Raw genomic sequence first — 16,769 nt, 5'->3', positions numbered from 1 at the left:
GTGTAAAACCAAAGATTTCACCCGGGGCCATGGTACCCATAGGGCGGCACAATCCCGACTTTGTAAGGAAATGGATTGGCATACTGAATCGCTGTGCTTTTGACCTCATGGTTCTTGTGATAGAGGAAACCAACAGAGAACTTGAGATCACTAGACACAAGATCACCGCATTTGAAAAGGACAATGTAAAAATTTTACAACAAGATGAATCACAGGATTGGATGGGGAAACTTAAAACCCAATGTGACCAGTATCGCCGTGAGTTATTAAAGTTCAAACGCAATAAAAAGATGACGGTAGACCAAGATTATGAGGACAATAAGGTCTACCGATGGCTGGCTGGCATGGATACTCAAGACAAAAGTAGGCCGCCTCAAAGACGTCGCCCCTGGCAGAGACAGAAACAAAGTAATAAAAACACGAAGTCCAGCAGTGACAGCGACTTTATCTTCTCTGATACCGATGAAGCGTCTGGAGGTACCCCTTTAGGACGGGGCCCACGAGATGGTGGGGCGCAGACCGACGCACTGCCACCCGTCGGGGTGGCCAGAACATAAGGGGTCAGAAGGGCGGCACAAGGGAAGACTTACAATTAGTCTTCAATTTGTCTAAAATAGTGCTTACATCTGAAGAAACTGGTGTCCTTAGCAAAGGACTGCGTTTCGTGCCTACCAACTTGCATGACTCATTTGCCTGGTCCAGGGATCTCCACAGATTTACTAGGAAACTCCGATTGAAGGAGTTTTTTCAGAATAATCCACAGGAACAGAGCACCATCTCCATCTTTGATTCCTTTTTACAGAAGAAATCCAGGTCGAACTTTGACCCAGTGTCACTGAATTCGTCCATCAAGACCTTTGGCAGGCTGATGGATGATTCCATTAATAAATATGTGGCGGCTCCGGCTAAAATCAAAAGGAACCTGTCTTTGGTGGAGAGACAAGCACTCTCTCAATTACGATCGTATGATGACATTGTGATTTGGCCCGCCGATAAGGGCGGGGCCATCGTTATCTTAGATATCGAATACTATCGCCAAGAGGCTCTGACACAACTGGGGGAGGAAGGAGTTTATTGTAAACTACGGGGTAATCCTGTTTTGGAATATCAACAGGAACTTTTTTCCATTCTAGACAAAGCAAGAGATGAGGGACAGTTACCAGCTAAAGTCCACAAGGCCCTTTGTGTGATGCATCCAAAAAGCCCGTTGTTATACACAATACCTAAGCTCCACAAAAATCAAACCAGCCCCCCGGGGAGGCCGATCATATCGGCTAGAGACTCATTGTATCAACCAGTGTCACAACTTTTGGACAGCATCCTTCAGCCGTTGTTACCTGCACAGAGAACATTTCTTAAGGACACCAACTCATTTATCCTTTAATTACATGAAATACGGAACTTGGCCCAAGGCACTCTTATGTGCTGTTTAGATGTTCGTAGCCTTTACACATCCATTCCCCATGCTGAGGGGATGAGGGCTATGCAGAGTTTTCTTGAGAAACACTTAGCCACAACTGCATTTGACCATAGGTTGTTTCTGACTCTTTTGGAGCTCACGTTGTACAGGAATTATTTCCTGTTCGACAGTGAGTTCTATTTACAGCTACGAGGGTGCGCGATGGGATCATCGGTCGCACCCTCGTATGGTAATGTGTTTATGTTCGCGGAAGAACACAAAATGTTCTTCCTGGACCTGGGGGTATCCACAAATATCCTAATGTATACTAGGTACATCGACGATGTCTTCCTGCTGTGGGATGGTGGGAAAGAGGCCTTCGTGGATTTGATGGCGGAGATCAACGCCTTGCCATCACCGATCAAATTCACCTACACATGCAATGAAAAGGAAGTTACGTTCCTCGATGTGAAAATCATGGTGAATGATGGGGTGATTTCCACGGAGATCTTTTCCAAACCCACTGACCGGAACACATTGCTGATGGCCTCCAGTCATTACCCTGAACCCTTGAAGAAGGGGCTTCCACTGTCACAAATGATGCGGGTGGCACGCATCACAAGTGACAGAGACAAAGTCCCTGAATTATTAAATAATATGATTTTGAAATTTCTTGCCAGGGGATACAATGGGTCTTTGTTACAGAAGCAGAAGGATAGGGTACTGCTAATGTCCAGAAATGATCTATTACATCCAAAATCGAAAGCATCTAGGAATCTGTTGCCGTGGCCGAGTGATTTCTCAACTGCTAGCCCTATTGTTCGCAGGGCCACGCATGCCCTCTGGCCAATTGTGGCGTCTGACCCGGATTTGCCATCCTTTAAAGGATTAAAACCTATCACAGCATTTAGGAGGGGGGCCAATCTCTGTGATCTTGTTGTAAGAACAGATATTTCAGGAATGAAGAGGTTGGATGAAGTAGTCATCCATAAAAAATCCCCTGGCTGCTATCGGTGTCCTAAATGTGCTACGTGTAAACACATGATTGCCTGTAAAGATTTTAAACATCCAACACGTAACGTAACATTTAATATCAGACAGGTGATTACATGTACCACATCGTATGTTGTCTATGCTATAGTCTGCCCATGTGGCTTGTTCTACATTGGGCAGACCATAAGAAAACTCGGTGAACGCATGGCGGCTCATCGTTCAGCCATTAAATTGATATTGGAGGGCAAACCGGTAGATCAGCCGGTGGCCCGACATTTTTTATCAGCTCAGCATACCATCAATTCTTTAAAATATTTTGGCATAGAACATGTCCCACCGACTCTGAGAGGTGGAGATAGGGCTAGGATTCTTTTGGAGAAAGAGACCCGGTGGATCATGAGGTTGGATACCTTTTGGCCACGGGGCCTCAATGAAAAAGTTAATTGGAACGTGTTCATTTAGAAACACGTGACTGGGGGTTGCTTTAGTTTCCACCCACACCCTTTTTGATTCATCTTTTTCTGACCCAGTGGTGTCCCTGGGTCATTGTATTACTCCACAACACTACCTAGAGGTTTCTCTGGGTGAAGGTTGTGGCATTGTTATAGCTAGTCGGTGCTCTTCTGTACTATGTAGATTTGCATCAGCCAGTACCGATGTGGTTTCATTATATATGGATTTGTATATCTTAGAAAGTGCCATGTAAATAATGCATGCTTTTTTACTGTTTTTATTTTGCACTTTGGTGTAATGTTTGTGTATGTATCTTTAATTTAGGGAGCACCCTTGAAGTCTGCATCCATCCAGTGCCTGACTACGAGGGGGAGCGGTCTGTGGCTTTCCGAGACAGAGCGGCTGCGCCTGAGTGACTAGCAAGCGCCGGGTTACCATGGCGACGAGCTACGTGCTGGGCGGAAATGACCTGGCAGCTCTATACCCGGAAGCAGGACGGCGTGGAGGAGACGCGGCGGCGGGTGTGCTCCGGTGGGTATTTAACGGGGTAAGTGTTCTATGTGTGTTTGTCTCTATGTATTTGGCCTGAGGAAAGGGCAGAAGCCCTGAAACAGCTGTAGCCTGTTTAAAATACATCTTTTTTCACTGCATGTGACCGTCTCCAGTGCCGTTCTTTTCTGGACTTATATATATATATATATTTTTTTTTTTTTAATTATTTTTTTTTTTCATTGTCCGAATTAAAAGTACTGTTTAGAATTCGAGAAGATGTAGATATTATTCCTATGATGTTTTGCAACCAAGATACATGCTGGAGGAGTCCTTTAATAAAGCGCACATTTTAAAATAGAGATTGTCTGGTGCTATTTGTACAGCACAACTTCCATATCACATCACCCGTGTCCACACCTGAAAAATAATCTGCTCTAAAACCTGGATGATGGGGACCACTTGTTGCTAATTTTCCATAAAATAACCAGTGTAGAGGAAGGTATTTGCTAGGTGGTAAACAGTCTACCCATGCACTTCATACTAGTAACTCAGTGATTTCGGGGTGTTGCATGAGCATCAAAGTTGGAGAAGACCAATATGTCCTTTGCACAAGTATAAAAGACTAGTTTTTGCCTAAATACTAGTCATTAGATTATTGAGCATCCCACAGGTAATGCCTCTGCCTCTCACATTCTCACTAGTTTTTACAAAACTTCATATACTGTTGATGTCCTATAGCAGACGTGTCAAACTCGCAGCCCACAACGCATACTTTTGCGGCCCAAGTTTACTTTTAAAACAATGGAAAGCGGCCCACCACCACCAGATAAGTTACTGTTGGCCTGTCTGATTTGTTCGGAGCTCATCTCCGATCGGGCAGCATTCACCGTTTTGCACATGAGCGAGAAGATAGTGACAGAGATGGGGAAATGCCCACGGGGGAGGTGGTTGGAGCTGCTGCGCATGCCCAGCTGTCTTTACAAAGCTCTGCTCCCTGCCGCATCCAGCCTGCTCCGGCCCATCAGCACTGAAGCGGTCATGCACTGTATGTGCGTGCGCACAACTGCCCTGTGTACACAGCTGCCCTAATTGCAGGAGGATTCTTCTAGAATCTAGACAGAAAAACACTTCCCAACAAAAGGTAAATTGGAGGAGGCTGGCACAGGGGGCTTGTGGCTGGAAGGGAAAACAAGGCGCAAGAGGGAATACCAGGGGGCATGTGGCTGGACTGGAGGGATAGAGGGGTGCTGGAAGTGACACAATTTACTTAGCTCACACTGATATGTATCATACAGGAGAGGGTACCGAACAATGATATATGAGGGGGAATAACAGCTCCCAGCTAACACTGTTACAGTTGTTTTCTTCCTGATACTTGACATCTCTTTGATTATACAGGTTGAGCATCCCTTATCCAAACATCTCAAATTTGTGGGTCCCCTACTGAGATAACAAACATATATAGTATATATGTACTTTATTGTTGGTGTTTCTAATGAACCTTTCAATAATTGCATAAGAATTTTCTTTTTCTTGCGGCCCACACAAAACTTAAGCCGTTTACACACTAGGTGATGCTGAAATGCCGGCGTTGAACTACAGGAAATATCGTTCAACGATATAGTGCGTACACACTGAACGTTATCGTTCAACGATAACAATCAGTGACACCACCGCCGACATTCACGGGTTGAGCTGCATTTCAGCTCAATATCGGTAATCACTGAACGACGCGTGGGAGCGCCCATCGTTCACCAATAATACTCCCATACACAATGGACGATATAAGCCTAAAAATTATCTTTCATTTTTAGGCTAAAATCGCCACGTGTGTACCGGGCTTTAGACCTTGATTATTTGGCCCGGTTGGGATTTTGAGTTTGACATGCCTGTCCTTTAGCAATTGACAGAAGTGTTTATTGGCATTTAACTTACATTTAACAAATTATCACTCAACAAGTCTTTCATTAACAGTTATTTTATTTTTTAGAAGACAATGCAAAGCCATAAAGACTCATGGCAAGTGATCTAAATGGCTAGCTCCATCATGTTTTACAAGAGTTGAATCTGGAAAATATGAACTGGTCGTATACAATATTTGCAAACACTATTGACTGGTTTAACTCATTTAACTATTGGAACATTCATTCTCATTGGAAACAGACATCCAAATTGTATAGTTTCCCAAACACCCTGCATGCTTAACTTGAATATGGGAATTTCTGTATCACTCAAATATTCCACATTCTTATCGTGCAGACAGTTTAAATTTGTATTTTGGAGAGTCTGAATACCATATTACTGTATAAGCAATCTTATGGTCGGCAAGACAGAAGCTATATGAGAACTGACCATTCACTATATTTTGAGTAGATTTTGAGAGTAGATTAGACATTTCAAATGGTACAGAACACTTGTCCAATCTCACCAAGGTCATCATTACTTTGGAATGTCTGGTCTATAAAAATAAAATTCCCCAGATTGAGAATATAATGAACCAAGAAAATAATTTTGAGAATATAGCAATATAGTAAAATGTCTTAAAACCTGATTAAACATTCAAGCATGACACTATTTAAAGCCAATGAACAAAGACAAATGATGCTATCAGGATGTCCATCATTTACTACTGCAGAGTGAAATGAGAATATTTATACATGAGCCTTACCATCTATTATTTCTGCAGAATGCAATGACAATCTGATTATAAAGTAACATTGTACCCTCCAGAACACAAGCAGCTTCAGACACCTCTATTCTATTTGAAGGTGTGTAGGTACTAGTTTAGGTTAGCTAGCTTGTTGAACACAAATAATTAGTGCACTTTTAAGGGTTTCCTGCTTTTGGCTGAGGGGGATGAAAAACAAAAATCATGCAGCCTAAAGAACCCATACCTCTGTAGAAGTCCTTGCTGTAAATGAGATAACTGGAGCAAGCCAATAGCAGAGAATACATAAAAAAATGAACACAGAGCGAAATTTACTGTACTGTAGCATTTGCAAACTGCCTTTTTCAATTCCGAGACGAGAAGCGTCAATCAGGTTAAAGTCAAAACATGTAGCATTTTGATTATAACAGGATTGTCATTTTAAATGTTGGCGTTAGACACGCTGAGAAGTGGCGACTTACAGTACACAAAGGATAAGTTTATAACTGCTTTTGTGAGAGCACGGGGATTGGAAAGGGGAAGGGGTGGGATAATAGGCAGTTCTTTATCTCAAAATTTTAGAAATCTAAAGAGTACTTTATTTACCTGGACACAACTAATTTATCTGCCAGCTGTATATAGTTTGCAAGTATGTAATTTACAAGGTTCCTGAAGAAATAGACAAAGGATTTGGCATACTCAATACTAATATCACAAAGCTACCATAAATATTAACAATTATAACTTTACAAAAGTCTCCCAGTGGTGTTGCCTCATGCTGCAATTAAACATGTTATGAAATGTCTACATTGATCATAAGGACACACGCAGGAGCTTGGGAGACTGTAAACATAAATTGTAGGTTTTGTGGCATACAAAACTAAACATTTTCACCCGATGAGAAGCAGACCACAGCAAGCAAAGCAGGTGACTTACATTTTTTAAAGTACATGGACAAATATTGTATTATTTTCATATGCTGCAGTGGTCAATGAGTTCCATAATCAGGCTCACTGGTAAAGAGAAAAATCATAATTTACTACTCAAACAAATAATATCTTACTAACAATCTGTACCTTGAAATTATGCTCAGGCAAACCAAACTCATTTATTCACCCCAAGAATGCCTTTAATTCACTCTAAACATCCATTTTTGCAAAATGTATATCAGAATTTGACCTGTGGGTGGGGTTCAGAAAAACTAGAACCTTAGAATAACCATAATGTAAACCATTTATTTGCAGTATTGGATGAAAGCTGCATGCGGTCATAATTTAAACATTGTATTAATCCCAATAATGTTCATGTTTGCATTATAAATGGGTACTATACCATTTAACTATGCAAGGGGAAAACATGAATCCCAAAAGAGGCATACAATAAGTGAAGAATATAATGGATTACGGGGTAGTTGATACATATTTGAAATACTGATGTTACCAGATTCAGCGCTTGACAAGAAATAGAAACATTTTTCTGTTATGGTTTGTTTTAAAACATTTATTCCCATTTCAGGTTAGCAGCCGCAATTTTATTTCACATATTAAAACATGAACTAGACCCCCTGTTTCACGATAAGACAATTGCAAACGCAGTTCTTAAACTGGCAGCTAGGTGTATATGTGACTGATGAGCGAGCGTCATGTCAGACAGATTGTCTGCTACACATTAAGTACAACGGTGCAGTGGCAGGAGTATGGAGCTGCTGCTGCTGCTACAAAAAGCTATACATTTTAAAGAAAGTGATTTTTCATTTTTATTTCAACAAGCATAGACATTTGTTATTTCACAACAAGATAAATATTCCAAATTTATACTAAATCAGCAATTTCTACAGTATGCCGTTAATATGGCCTTCAGACATACAGAATGAGAAAAGTGTCTTTATATACACAAATCCTAACGTGAGTTTGCAGATCTTATAGGTTTGTCCTTGTTTATCAAATAAACGTGGACATTTTAATAAATTTGTGGCAATTTCACCCCTTCAGTGCTGGAAGGAAATTCTTTACCTTCTCAACATGTAGTAAATACTACACAATCCCATGGGATATTAAGTAACAGTATACAAAAAAATAAAAGTAATATTTGTGTGCATCCCCTTGCCCAACAAAATAAAAATCAGAATTGTTCAATAAAGCTATTCTGTGTTATGTATGTATTTCTTATCCAAGTGAAATATTCACGGCCACACATAGAACATCTCGAATGCAAGGCACAGATGCATTCAGTTTTATATGCTACAGAGCAGGAAGACCCTAAACTGTTCATCGGAAGAAATTGCTCTGACATATTAGCCCATATTAAAATCAAAGGACTCAATTTGGTTTAAGATCATTTTTTTAAGCAAAATAATTACTGGGTGCTTTAGAATTTTGAGGGACATTAATAGTTCAATACATTGTCACACTCTTAAAAAAAAAACCCCGACTTTATAATGTTAAAATAATAATGTAACTTGTTTTAAACAAACTACCGTTATAAACTAACAACACACTATGTGGAATAGGACACACAACCATCTCAATAAACTTGTAAGTGCTTAGCACAAAGGTAGCTCCTGTTGGTCAATTTGTGTGTCAATTTTGTTTTCTGATGTTACGTTCTTGAAGTATGCCAAGACCACAAATACTGAACTGACCGTTCAATTAAAAAAAGAACCCAAAACTCTTGCAGGGTATTCTGTTCATTTGCATTGCTCACTGCTGCGGGCTGCAAATGAAAGTTATATATTGGCTAGATCATTTGCAATACTAATAAAGAATGTATTCAAAATGCGAGCAAACATCCATAAAGAAAAAAAATGATTCAACGCTAATTATGCTCTTAAATGATAACACTAACTTTAAAACAAGTGAAGCTAAAAGCTTCATTTGTACAGCAATTGGTGGGGTTGGTGGGGAACCAAATAGTTCTTCTAGCTTATGAGAATAAGTATGGTGTAGGTTAAACGCATGCATAATGCAATTACAATCCAGGAAAGCACAATATGAGCAATTAAAGGGTAATTACTTATTTACATGTGCTATACTGGTAATGCTGTCATATGGCCAGAGATTGGTACTAAATATTATAGAAATCAAATATTCTCATTAAAAAAAAAACCCTTTCGAAAACATTAGCATAAAAATGTACTACTGCATTTATAAGGCTTTTCCTGTAATTAAACTGTTACTTAAAACAAGTAAGTGATGCTCGCAATGATCCAACTTGCAAAGTCTAGTAACCCTTTTCATACTGAAAGGGTCTTCACAGAAATCTTTCCAGCACTGAAAAAGTTAAATTTTCTGCTCCAGCAGAGGTGTAAGAAATGTCGTCCTTGCAAGTTAGATGTTTGCATGGTGGAGAAATTAGCAGGTACTTTAATGGACTGTATTTCTTGTTGTTTTGAAACATCAAGATTTTGTGAGGGAAGAAAATTACAAATGTTTCAACAGGACAACTCACTCCAAGCCAAAACCCTAGTTTAAAGCACCACTCAAAAAGTGGCCATAAAAAGCATTTTATTTTATTCCTCTGCCCAGCCTAGAAGTGGCGGCTGCTTAGTATACAGTTTGTATTAATTTGTTTACACAACACTTTCTCTATTGCCAGATATCAGAACAGCTCGGCGACAGATAGGACAGGTAGAATTTTCAGAAAGCCAACGATCGATACAGTGGACATGGTACTCATGAGAACAGGGTAGCTTACGCAGCTTGTTCCCTTCTGCATATTCCGTTATGCACACACTACATGTTTTCAGGGCATCATTTTCACCATAATTTCGGGTGGAGAGGTTGTCGATTTGTTCTTTGGTGAGTCCCCTTGGCTGATCATCATCATCCTCATTGAGTAGGAAAAATTGAGCCAGTCTGAGAAATGGAAGAGATCCACTTTCTTCAAAGGTAACAGATCCTCTGTTATTTCGTACTTCCCTTCTTGTCCCAGAAGTTGAAACAATTTCCTGGTTTGGTTCCTCAGGTTCCACAGTAGGTATGGGAGGTTCTACTGGCTCTGGCACTGGGACTGGCACTGGAGCTTGCGCTGGAGCTGGAGGACTGACACTTGCTGTTTCAATAGTTGGAGTTTCACCTCCCACTGCTACTGGAGGAGGGGTAGTTGCCGGAGTACCAGGCTCTGCATCATTATCACTATACATGAAATAGCTAAGCTCCCCAAAACCAGTCATAATCTGCCTCAGCATCGTCTGGATAGCAACTGAGGTGGTCTCACTTAGGCCAGTGTTCAGTATCCTACGAATTGGGATTCTGATGGTGCTGACATATGTCCTAACACCAGCACGCTCTGATCGTGAGAAAGTGCGTCTGAATCCACCCCGTTCACTCTCATAAGTAACTGTGTTGTTGGGTGTCTGAGAGCGAGAACGGGTTCTGTTTGCTATACTGTCTCTCTGGCGATATTCTCCAGGACGCACTCGCCTAACTTGAAGATCTAACACTATAGTTGGCGGTCTCTGACCCGTTCCTGTGGGTTCTACAGTGTCTTGAGTCTCTGTTGGAGGGGGTTGGGAAGAGGTTCTGGTCTCTGGATTTGACAGCACCGCACTTGGATTCTGAGGTTCTGTAACAAGTGCTTGCTGTCTGGATGTTACATGCTGTCTAGTTCTAGAGCTGCCCTCTGTCTCAACTGAAGCATTGCTCAGGTATGCAGTCACAAGCTGTCTGGTTCTGGAGCTACCCTCTGCTTCTTCAACAGTGGACGCTTCAACAGTTTGTGATGAGTTATGTTGAGCCCTTCGAGCAGGTTGCTCAACAGCTCGATTCAGGGGTGATCTGCTTCTATCAGTCCTTGCTCGGATCCTTCGTTGGTCTGGACTTCTGCTTCTTGCCCTCCTTTGACCTCTTGGAGGAGTAGTCTCCTCTACAGTTACTTCTTCTGGTGCTACCAATGGGGTTACCAATGGGGCAGCAACTGGGGCCACAACTGGAACTGCAACCGGGGCAGCCACTGGGATTACTACCGGAGCTGAAACTGGGGTTGCAATTGGTGCTGCCACTGGGGCTGGAATTTCAGGTTCAGCCTCTGTTTCAGGTTCAGGGTCAGGTTCAGGTTCAACTTCACCCTGACTACTAACTTCCATATCTTCAACCCCAGGGGTTTCTGATGACTGTTCAGCTGATGGCAGATTTTGATTAGCAGCACTGCGATTCACGTTTATTTCCAGACTAAACCTAAAATCGCCGCTATTTGGATTTGTTCTGCTTACTGCCCTCCATGACTGGTTTCCTCGCTGTCCACTCCTTGTTGTATTTCCAGTCTGTCGGACTGAATTTAACCAGTCAATTATAGAATCACCATTTGAAGAGTCTTCTGTAGCATCTCCTGTAGAAACTAAACGAGAGAGTTTTGTTTAATATGGTAAAAAAAAATTTAAAGAAAATTCTCATTAGAATCGGAACATTTAGTACAGTAATTACAAAAGCAAATTCCTATAATAAAGATAAACTATACAAACAATGATTTTCTTCCTGCAGCCTAAACTCAGTCTGGGTGGCCTTTTAGGATCACCCCCCTTCTGTAGAACAGCAGGTTCCTGTAGACCTAACAGGATCACCCACATTCTGCACTAGGCTCCCTAATATAGCCATTGCGTCTCTCCCCCATCCTCTCCCAGGCAGAACAGCAGCAGCCGAGATGGGTGATCCTCAGGATCACCCACACCATGCTGGGGACTGTTCTTCTCGCAGGACTGTGAACTACTGCAAGAAATAGCTTTATACAGTCCCCCCCCCCCCACCCCCCAAAAAAAAAAAAAAAACACAGTGTTAACACACGCATAAATAAAATTATTATATTATGTTGCTTTTTTTTATCAGACTGGGTAATCAGATATTAAACGTCATTCAATATCTTGAACAAATCAGCATCTCTGTTAAAAAAGAAAAAAAAATTATAGTGAATGTTTATTTACTATTTTGATAAAAAAAAAATCTTGGGGATCTTTTTAGAAATTGTATTTGTTTGTAAGTGGTTAAATGACCGTCATACAAGTACCTCTGTTTTCATCAGTGTTTGGTTGAGGCGGTCCTTCTTTGATTTGCTGTAACCTTCTTAGCAATTCCTCTTTAGTTATTTCCCCTAAAACAAGGAATTAGATGTGAAATAGTTAATATATAGGGGAGGCAAATCTACATATTCAAATATAGCACTGGATAATGTACTAAGGCAGTGGTTCCCAAACTGTGTGGTACTTGCAGGGGTGCCCTGGGTTGGAGGTCCCAGACCAATTCAAATTATTTATGGTCAATGTAATAGACAAAACCAGTGTTTTCGGCTTTCAATCATTAAATATGTGGACAAACAGAAGTGAATCCTGTCCCTCACCACATACCTGAACCGAAGGATGACCTATAAGCACAATTTATTTCTTTTAATATTGTTTTTCTCAATAAGAAACTTTTGGCCTAGGGGTGCTGTGAAAAAACCATTATGATACTCCAGGGCGCTGTGAAAAGTTTAGGAACCCCTGCATTAAGGTGTTCCATAGCCCTGCACTTTAATACAAGTTACAGAACTCTGAGATCAATTTCAAAATATCTAAACAATGCACTGTAATGATACAAAAAAACACAAGACATTTAATTGCCTTTGATTTATATATAAGAAATACCCATGGAACCCCACTACAGTAGACCCATCATAATGCCTTTAAGAGTCCAACTCCTCAATCTCTCCACTAGTTTCTCAAATTTCAAAGAGCGTTTATAGAAATGCTTTGAGTATGTGAAATGTTCACCATTTGACCGATCCAGTTGGAGGTAAAAAATAAGAATTTACTTACCGATAATTCTATTTCTCATAGTCCGTAGTGGATGCTGGGAACTCCGAAAGGACAATGGGGAATAGCGGCTCCGCAGGAGACTGGGCACAAAAGTAAAAGCTTTAGGACTACCTGGTGTGCACTGGCTCCTCCCCCTATGACCCTCCTCCAAGCCTCAGTTAGGATACTGTGCCCGGACGAGCGTACACAATAAGGAAGGATTTTGAATCCCGGTAAGACTCATACCAGCCACACCAATCACACCGTACAACTTGTGATCTGAACCCAGTTAACAGCATGATAACAGAGGAGCCTCTGAAAAGATGGCTCACAACAATAATAACCCGATTTTTGTAACAATAACTATGTACAAGTATTGCAGACAATCCGCACTTGGGATGGGCGCCCAGCATCCACTACGGACTATGAGAAATAGAATTATCGGTAAGTAAATTCTTATTTTCTCTGACGTTCTAGTGGATGCTGGGAACTCCGAAAGGACCATGGGGATTATACCAAAGCTCCCAAACGGGCGGGAGAGTGCGGATGACTCTGCAGCACCGAATGAGAGAACTCCAGGTCCTCCTCAGCCAGGGTATCAAATTTGTAGAATTTAGCAAACGTGTTTGCCCCTGACCAAGTAGCTGCTCGGCAAAGTTGTAAAGCCGAGACCCCTCGGGCAGCCGCCCAAGATGAGCCCACTTTCCTTGAGGAATGGGCTTTTACAGATTTTGGCTGTGGCAGGCCTGCCACAGAATGTGCAAGCTGAATTGTACTACAAATCCAACGAGCAATAGTCTGCTTAGAAGCAGGAGCACCCAGCTTGTTGGGTGCATACAGGATAAACAGCGAGTCAGATTTTCTGACTCTAGCCGTCCTGGAAACATATTTTCAGGGCCCTGACTACGTCCAGCAACTTGGAGTCCTCCAAGTCCCTAGTAGCCGCAGGTACCACAATAGGCTGGTTTAAGTGAAACGCTGAAACCACCTTAGGGAGAAATTGAGGACGAGTCCTCAATTCTGCCCTGTCCGTATTAAAAATTAGGTAAGGGCTTTTATAGGATAAAGCCGCCAATTCTGAGACACGCCTGGCTGAAGCCAGGGCTAACAGCATTACCACTTTCCATGTGAGATATTTTAAGTCCACAGTGGTGAGTGGTTCAAACCAATGTGATTTTAGGAACCCCAAAACTACATTGAGATCCCAAGGTGCCACTGGAGGCACAAAAGGAGGCTGTATATGCAGTACCCCCTTGACAAACGTCTGAACTTCAGGAACTGAAGCTAGTTCTTTCTGGAAGAAAATCGACAGGGCCGAAATTTGAACCTTAATGGACCCTAATTTTAGGCCCATAGACAGTCCTGTTTGCAGGAAATGCAGGAAACGACCCAGTTGAAATTCCTCTGTAGGGGCCTTCCTGGCCTCACACCACGCAACATATTTACGCCAAATACGGTGATAATGTTGCACAGTTACATCCTTCCTGGCTTTGATCAGGGTAGGGATGACTTCATCCGGAATGCCTTTTTCCTTCAGGATCCGGCGTTCAACCGCCATGCCGTCAAACGCAGCCGCGGTAAGTCTTGGAACAAACAGGGTCCCTGCTGGAGCAGGTCCTTTCTTAGAGGTAGAGGCCACGGGTCCTCCGTGAGCATCTCTTGAAGTTCCGGGTACCAAGTCCTTCTTGGCCAATCCGGAGCCACGAGTATGGTCCTTACTCCTCTCCTTCTTATGATTCTCAGTACCTTGGGTATGAGAGGCAGAGGAGGGAACACATACACTGACTGGTACACCCACGGTGTTACCAGAGCGTCCACAGCTATTGCCTGAGGGTCCCTTGACCTGGCGCAATATCTGTCTAGTTTTTTGTTGAGGCGGGACGCCATCATGTCCACCTTTGGTTTTTCCCAACGGTTCACAATCATGTGGAAGACTTCTGGGTGAAGTCCCCACTCACCCGGGTGGAGGTCGTGTCTGCTGAGGAAGTCTGCTTCCCAGTTGTCCACTCCCGGAATGAATACTGCTGACAGTGCTATCACATGATTTTCCGCCCAGCGAAGAATCCTTGCAACTTCTGCCATTGCCCTCCTGCTTCTTGTGCCGCCCTGTCTGTTTACGTGGGCGACTGCCGTGATGTTGTTCGACTGGATCAGCACCGGCTGACCCTGAAGCAGAGGCCTTGCTTGACTTAGGGCATTGTAAATGGCCCTTAGTTCCAGGATATTTATGTGAAATGACGTTTCCATGCTTGACCACAAGCCCTGGAAATTTCTTCCCTGTGTGACTGCTCCCCAGCCTCTCAGGCTGGCATCCGTGGTCACCAGGACCCAGTCCTGAATGCCGAATCTGCGGCCCTCTAGAACAGGCCTGGCCAACCTGTGGCTCTCCAGATGTAGTGAAACTACACATCCCAGCATGCCCTGCCACAGTTTTAGCATTCCCTAATAGCAAAACTGTGGCAAGGCATGATGGGACTTGTAGTTTCACAACAGCTGGAGAGCCACAGGTTGGCCAGGCCTGCTCTAGAAGATGAGCACTCTGCAACCACCACAGGAGAGACACCCTTGTCCTTGGAGACAGGGTTATCCGCTGATGCATCTGAAGATGCGATCCGGACCATTTGTCCAGCAGATCCCACTGAAAAGTTCTTGCGTGGAATCTGCCGAATAGAATCGCTTCGTAAGAAGCCACCATTTTTCCCAGGACCCTTGTGCATTGATGCACTGACACTTGGCCTGGTTTTAGGAGGTTCCTGACTAGCTCGGATAACTCCCTGGCTTTCTCCTCCGGGAGAAACACCTTTTTCTGGACTGTGTCCATAATCATCGCTAGGAACAGCAGACGTGTCGTCGGAATCAGCTGCGATTTTGGAATATTTAGAATCCACCCGTGCTGTCGTAGTACTACTTGAGATAGTGCTACTCCGACCTCTAACTGTTCCCTGGACCTTGCCCTTATCAGGAGATCGTCCAAGTAAGGGATAATTAAGACGCCTTTTCTTCGAAGAAGAATCATCATTTCGGCCATTACCTTGGTAAAGACCCGGGGTGCCGTGGACAATCCAAACGGCAGCGTCTGAAACTGATAGTGACAATTCTGTACCACAAACCTGAGGTACCCTTGGTGAGAAGGGCAAATTGGGACATGGAGGTAAGCATCCTTGATGTCCAGAGACACCATATAGTCCCCTTCTTCCAGGTTCGCTATCACTGCTCTGAGCGACTCCATCTTGAATTTGAACCTTTGTATGCAAGTGTTCAAGGATTTCAGATTTAAAATAGGTCTCACCGAGCCGTCCGGCTTCGGTACCACAAACAGCGTGGAATAATACCCCTTTCCCTGTTGTACCTTGATTATCACCTGCTGGGAATACAGCTTGTGAATGGCTTCCAATACCGCCTCCCTGTCGGAGGGAGACTTTGGTAAAGCAGACTTCAGGAACCGACGAGGGGGGAGACGTCTCAAATTCCAATTTGTACCCCTGAGATACTACCTGCAGGATCCAGGGGTCCACTTGCGAGTGAACCCACTGCGCGCTGAAATTCTTGAGACGGGCCCCCACCGTGCCTGAGTCCGCTTGTAAGGCCCCAGCATCATGCTGAGGACTTAGCAGAAGCGGGGGAGGGCTTCTGTTCCTGGGAAGAGGCTGCCTGCTGCAGTCTTTTTCCCCTTCCTCTGCCCCGGGGCAGATATGAGTGGCCTTTTGCCCGCTTGCCCTTATGGGGACGAAAGGACTGAGCCTGAAAAGACGGTGTCTTTTTCTGCTGAGAGGTGACCTGGGGTAAAAAGGTGGATTTCCCAGCCGTTGCCGTGGCCACCAGGTCCGATAGACCGACCCCAAATAACTCCTCCCCTTTATACGGCAATACTTCCATATGCCGTTTGGAATCCGCATCACCTGACCACTGTCGCGTCCATAACCCTCTTCTGGCAGAAATGGACAGCGCACTTACTTTTGATGCCAGAGTGCAAATATCCCTCTGTGCATCTCGCATATATAGAAATGCATCCTTTAAATGCT

The 16,769-nt window shown here is 43.2% G+C and overlaps 1 protein-coding gene across 1 annotated transcript in view; it reads right to left on the bottom strand.

The window, feature by feature from the left end:
* Nucleotides 1–5,297: 5,297 nt before the first annotated feature.
* Nucleotides 5,298–16,769, bottom strand: part of RLIM (ring finger protein, LIM domain interacting) — a 122,593-nt gene continuing 111,121 nt past the window's right edge. Inside the window, exons 3-4 of the mRNA XM_063937184.1 lie at nt 11,982–12,065; nt 5,298–11,318 (exon numbers count right to left, since the gene is read on the bottom strand). Coding sequence (XP_063793254.1) covers nt 9,553–11,318; nt 11,982–12,065 — 1,850 coding nt within the window. The 3' untranslated portion in view covers nt 5,298–9,552. The remainder of the gene's footprint in view (nt 11,319–11,981; nt 12,066–16,769) is intronic.

This window comes from Pseudophryne corroboree, chromosome 8 (genome assembly GCF_028390025.1).
Source record: "Pseudophryne corroboree isolate aPseCor3 chromosome 8, aPseCor3.hap2, whole genome shotgun sequence".
Taxonomy (NCBI): Eukaryota; Metazoa; Chordata; class Amphibia; order Anura; family Myobatrachidae; genus Pseudophryne; species Pseudophryne corroboree.
The sequence above is the reverse complement of the archived record's forward strand: the minus strand, read 5'-3'. Positions and strand labels throughout refer to the sequence as shown.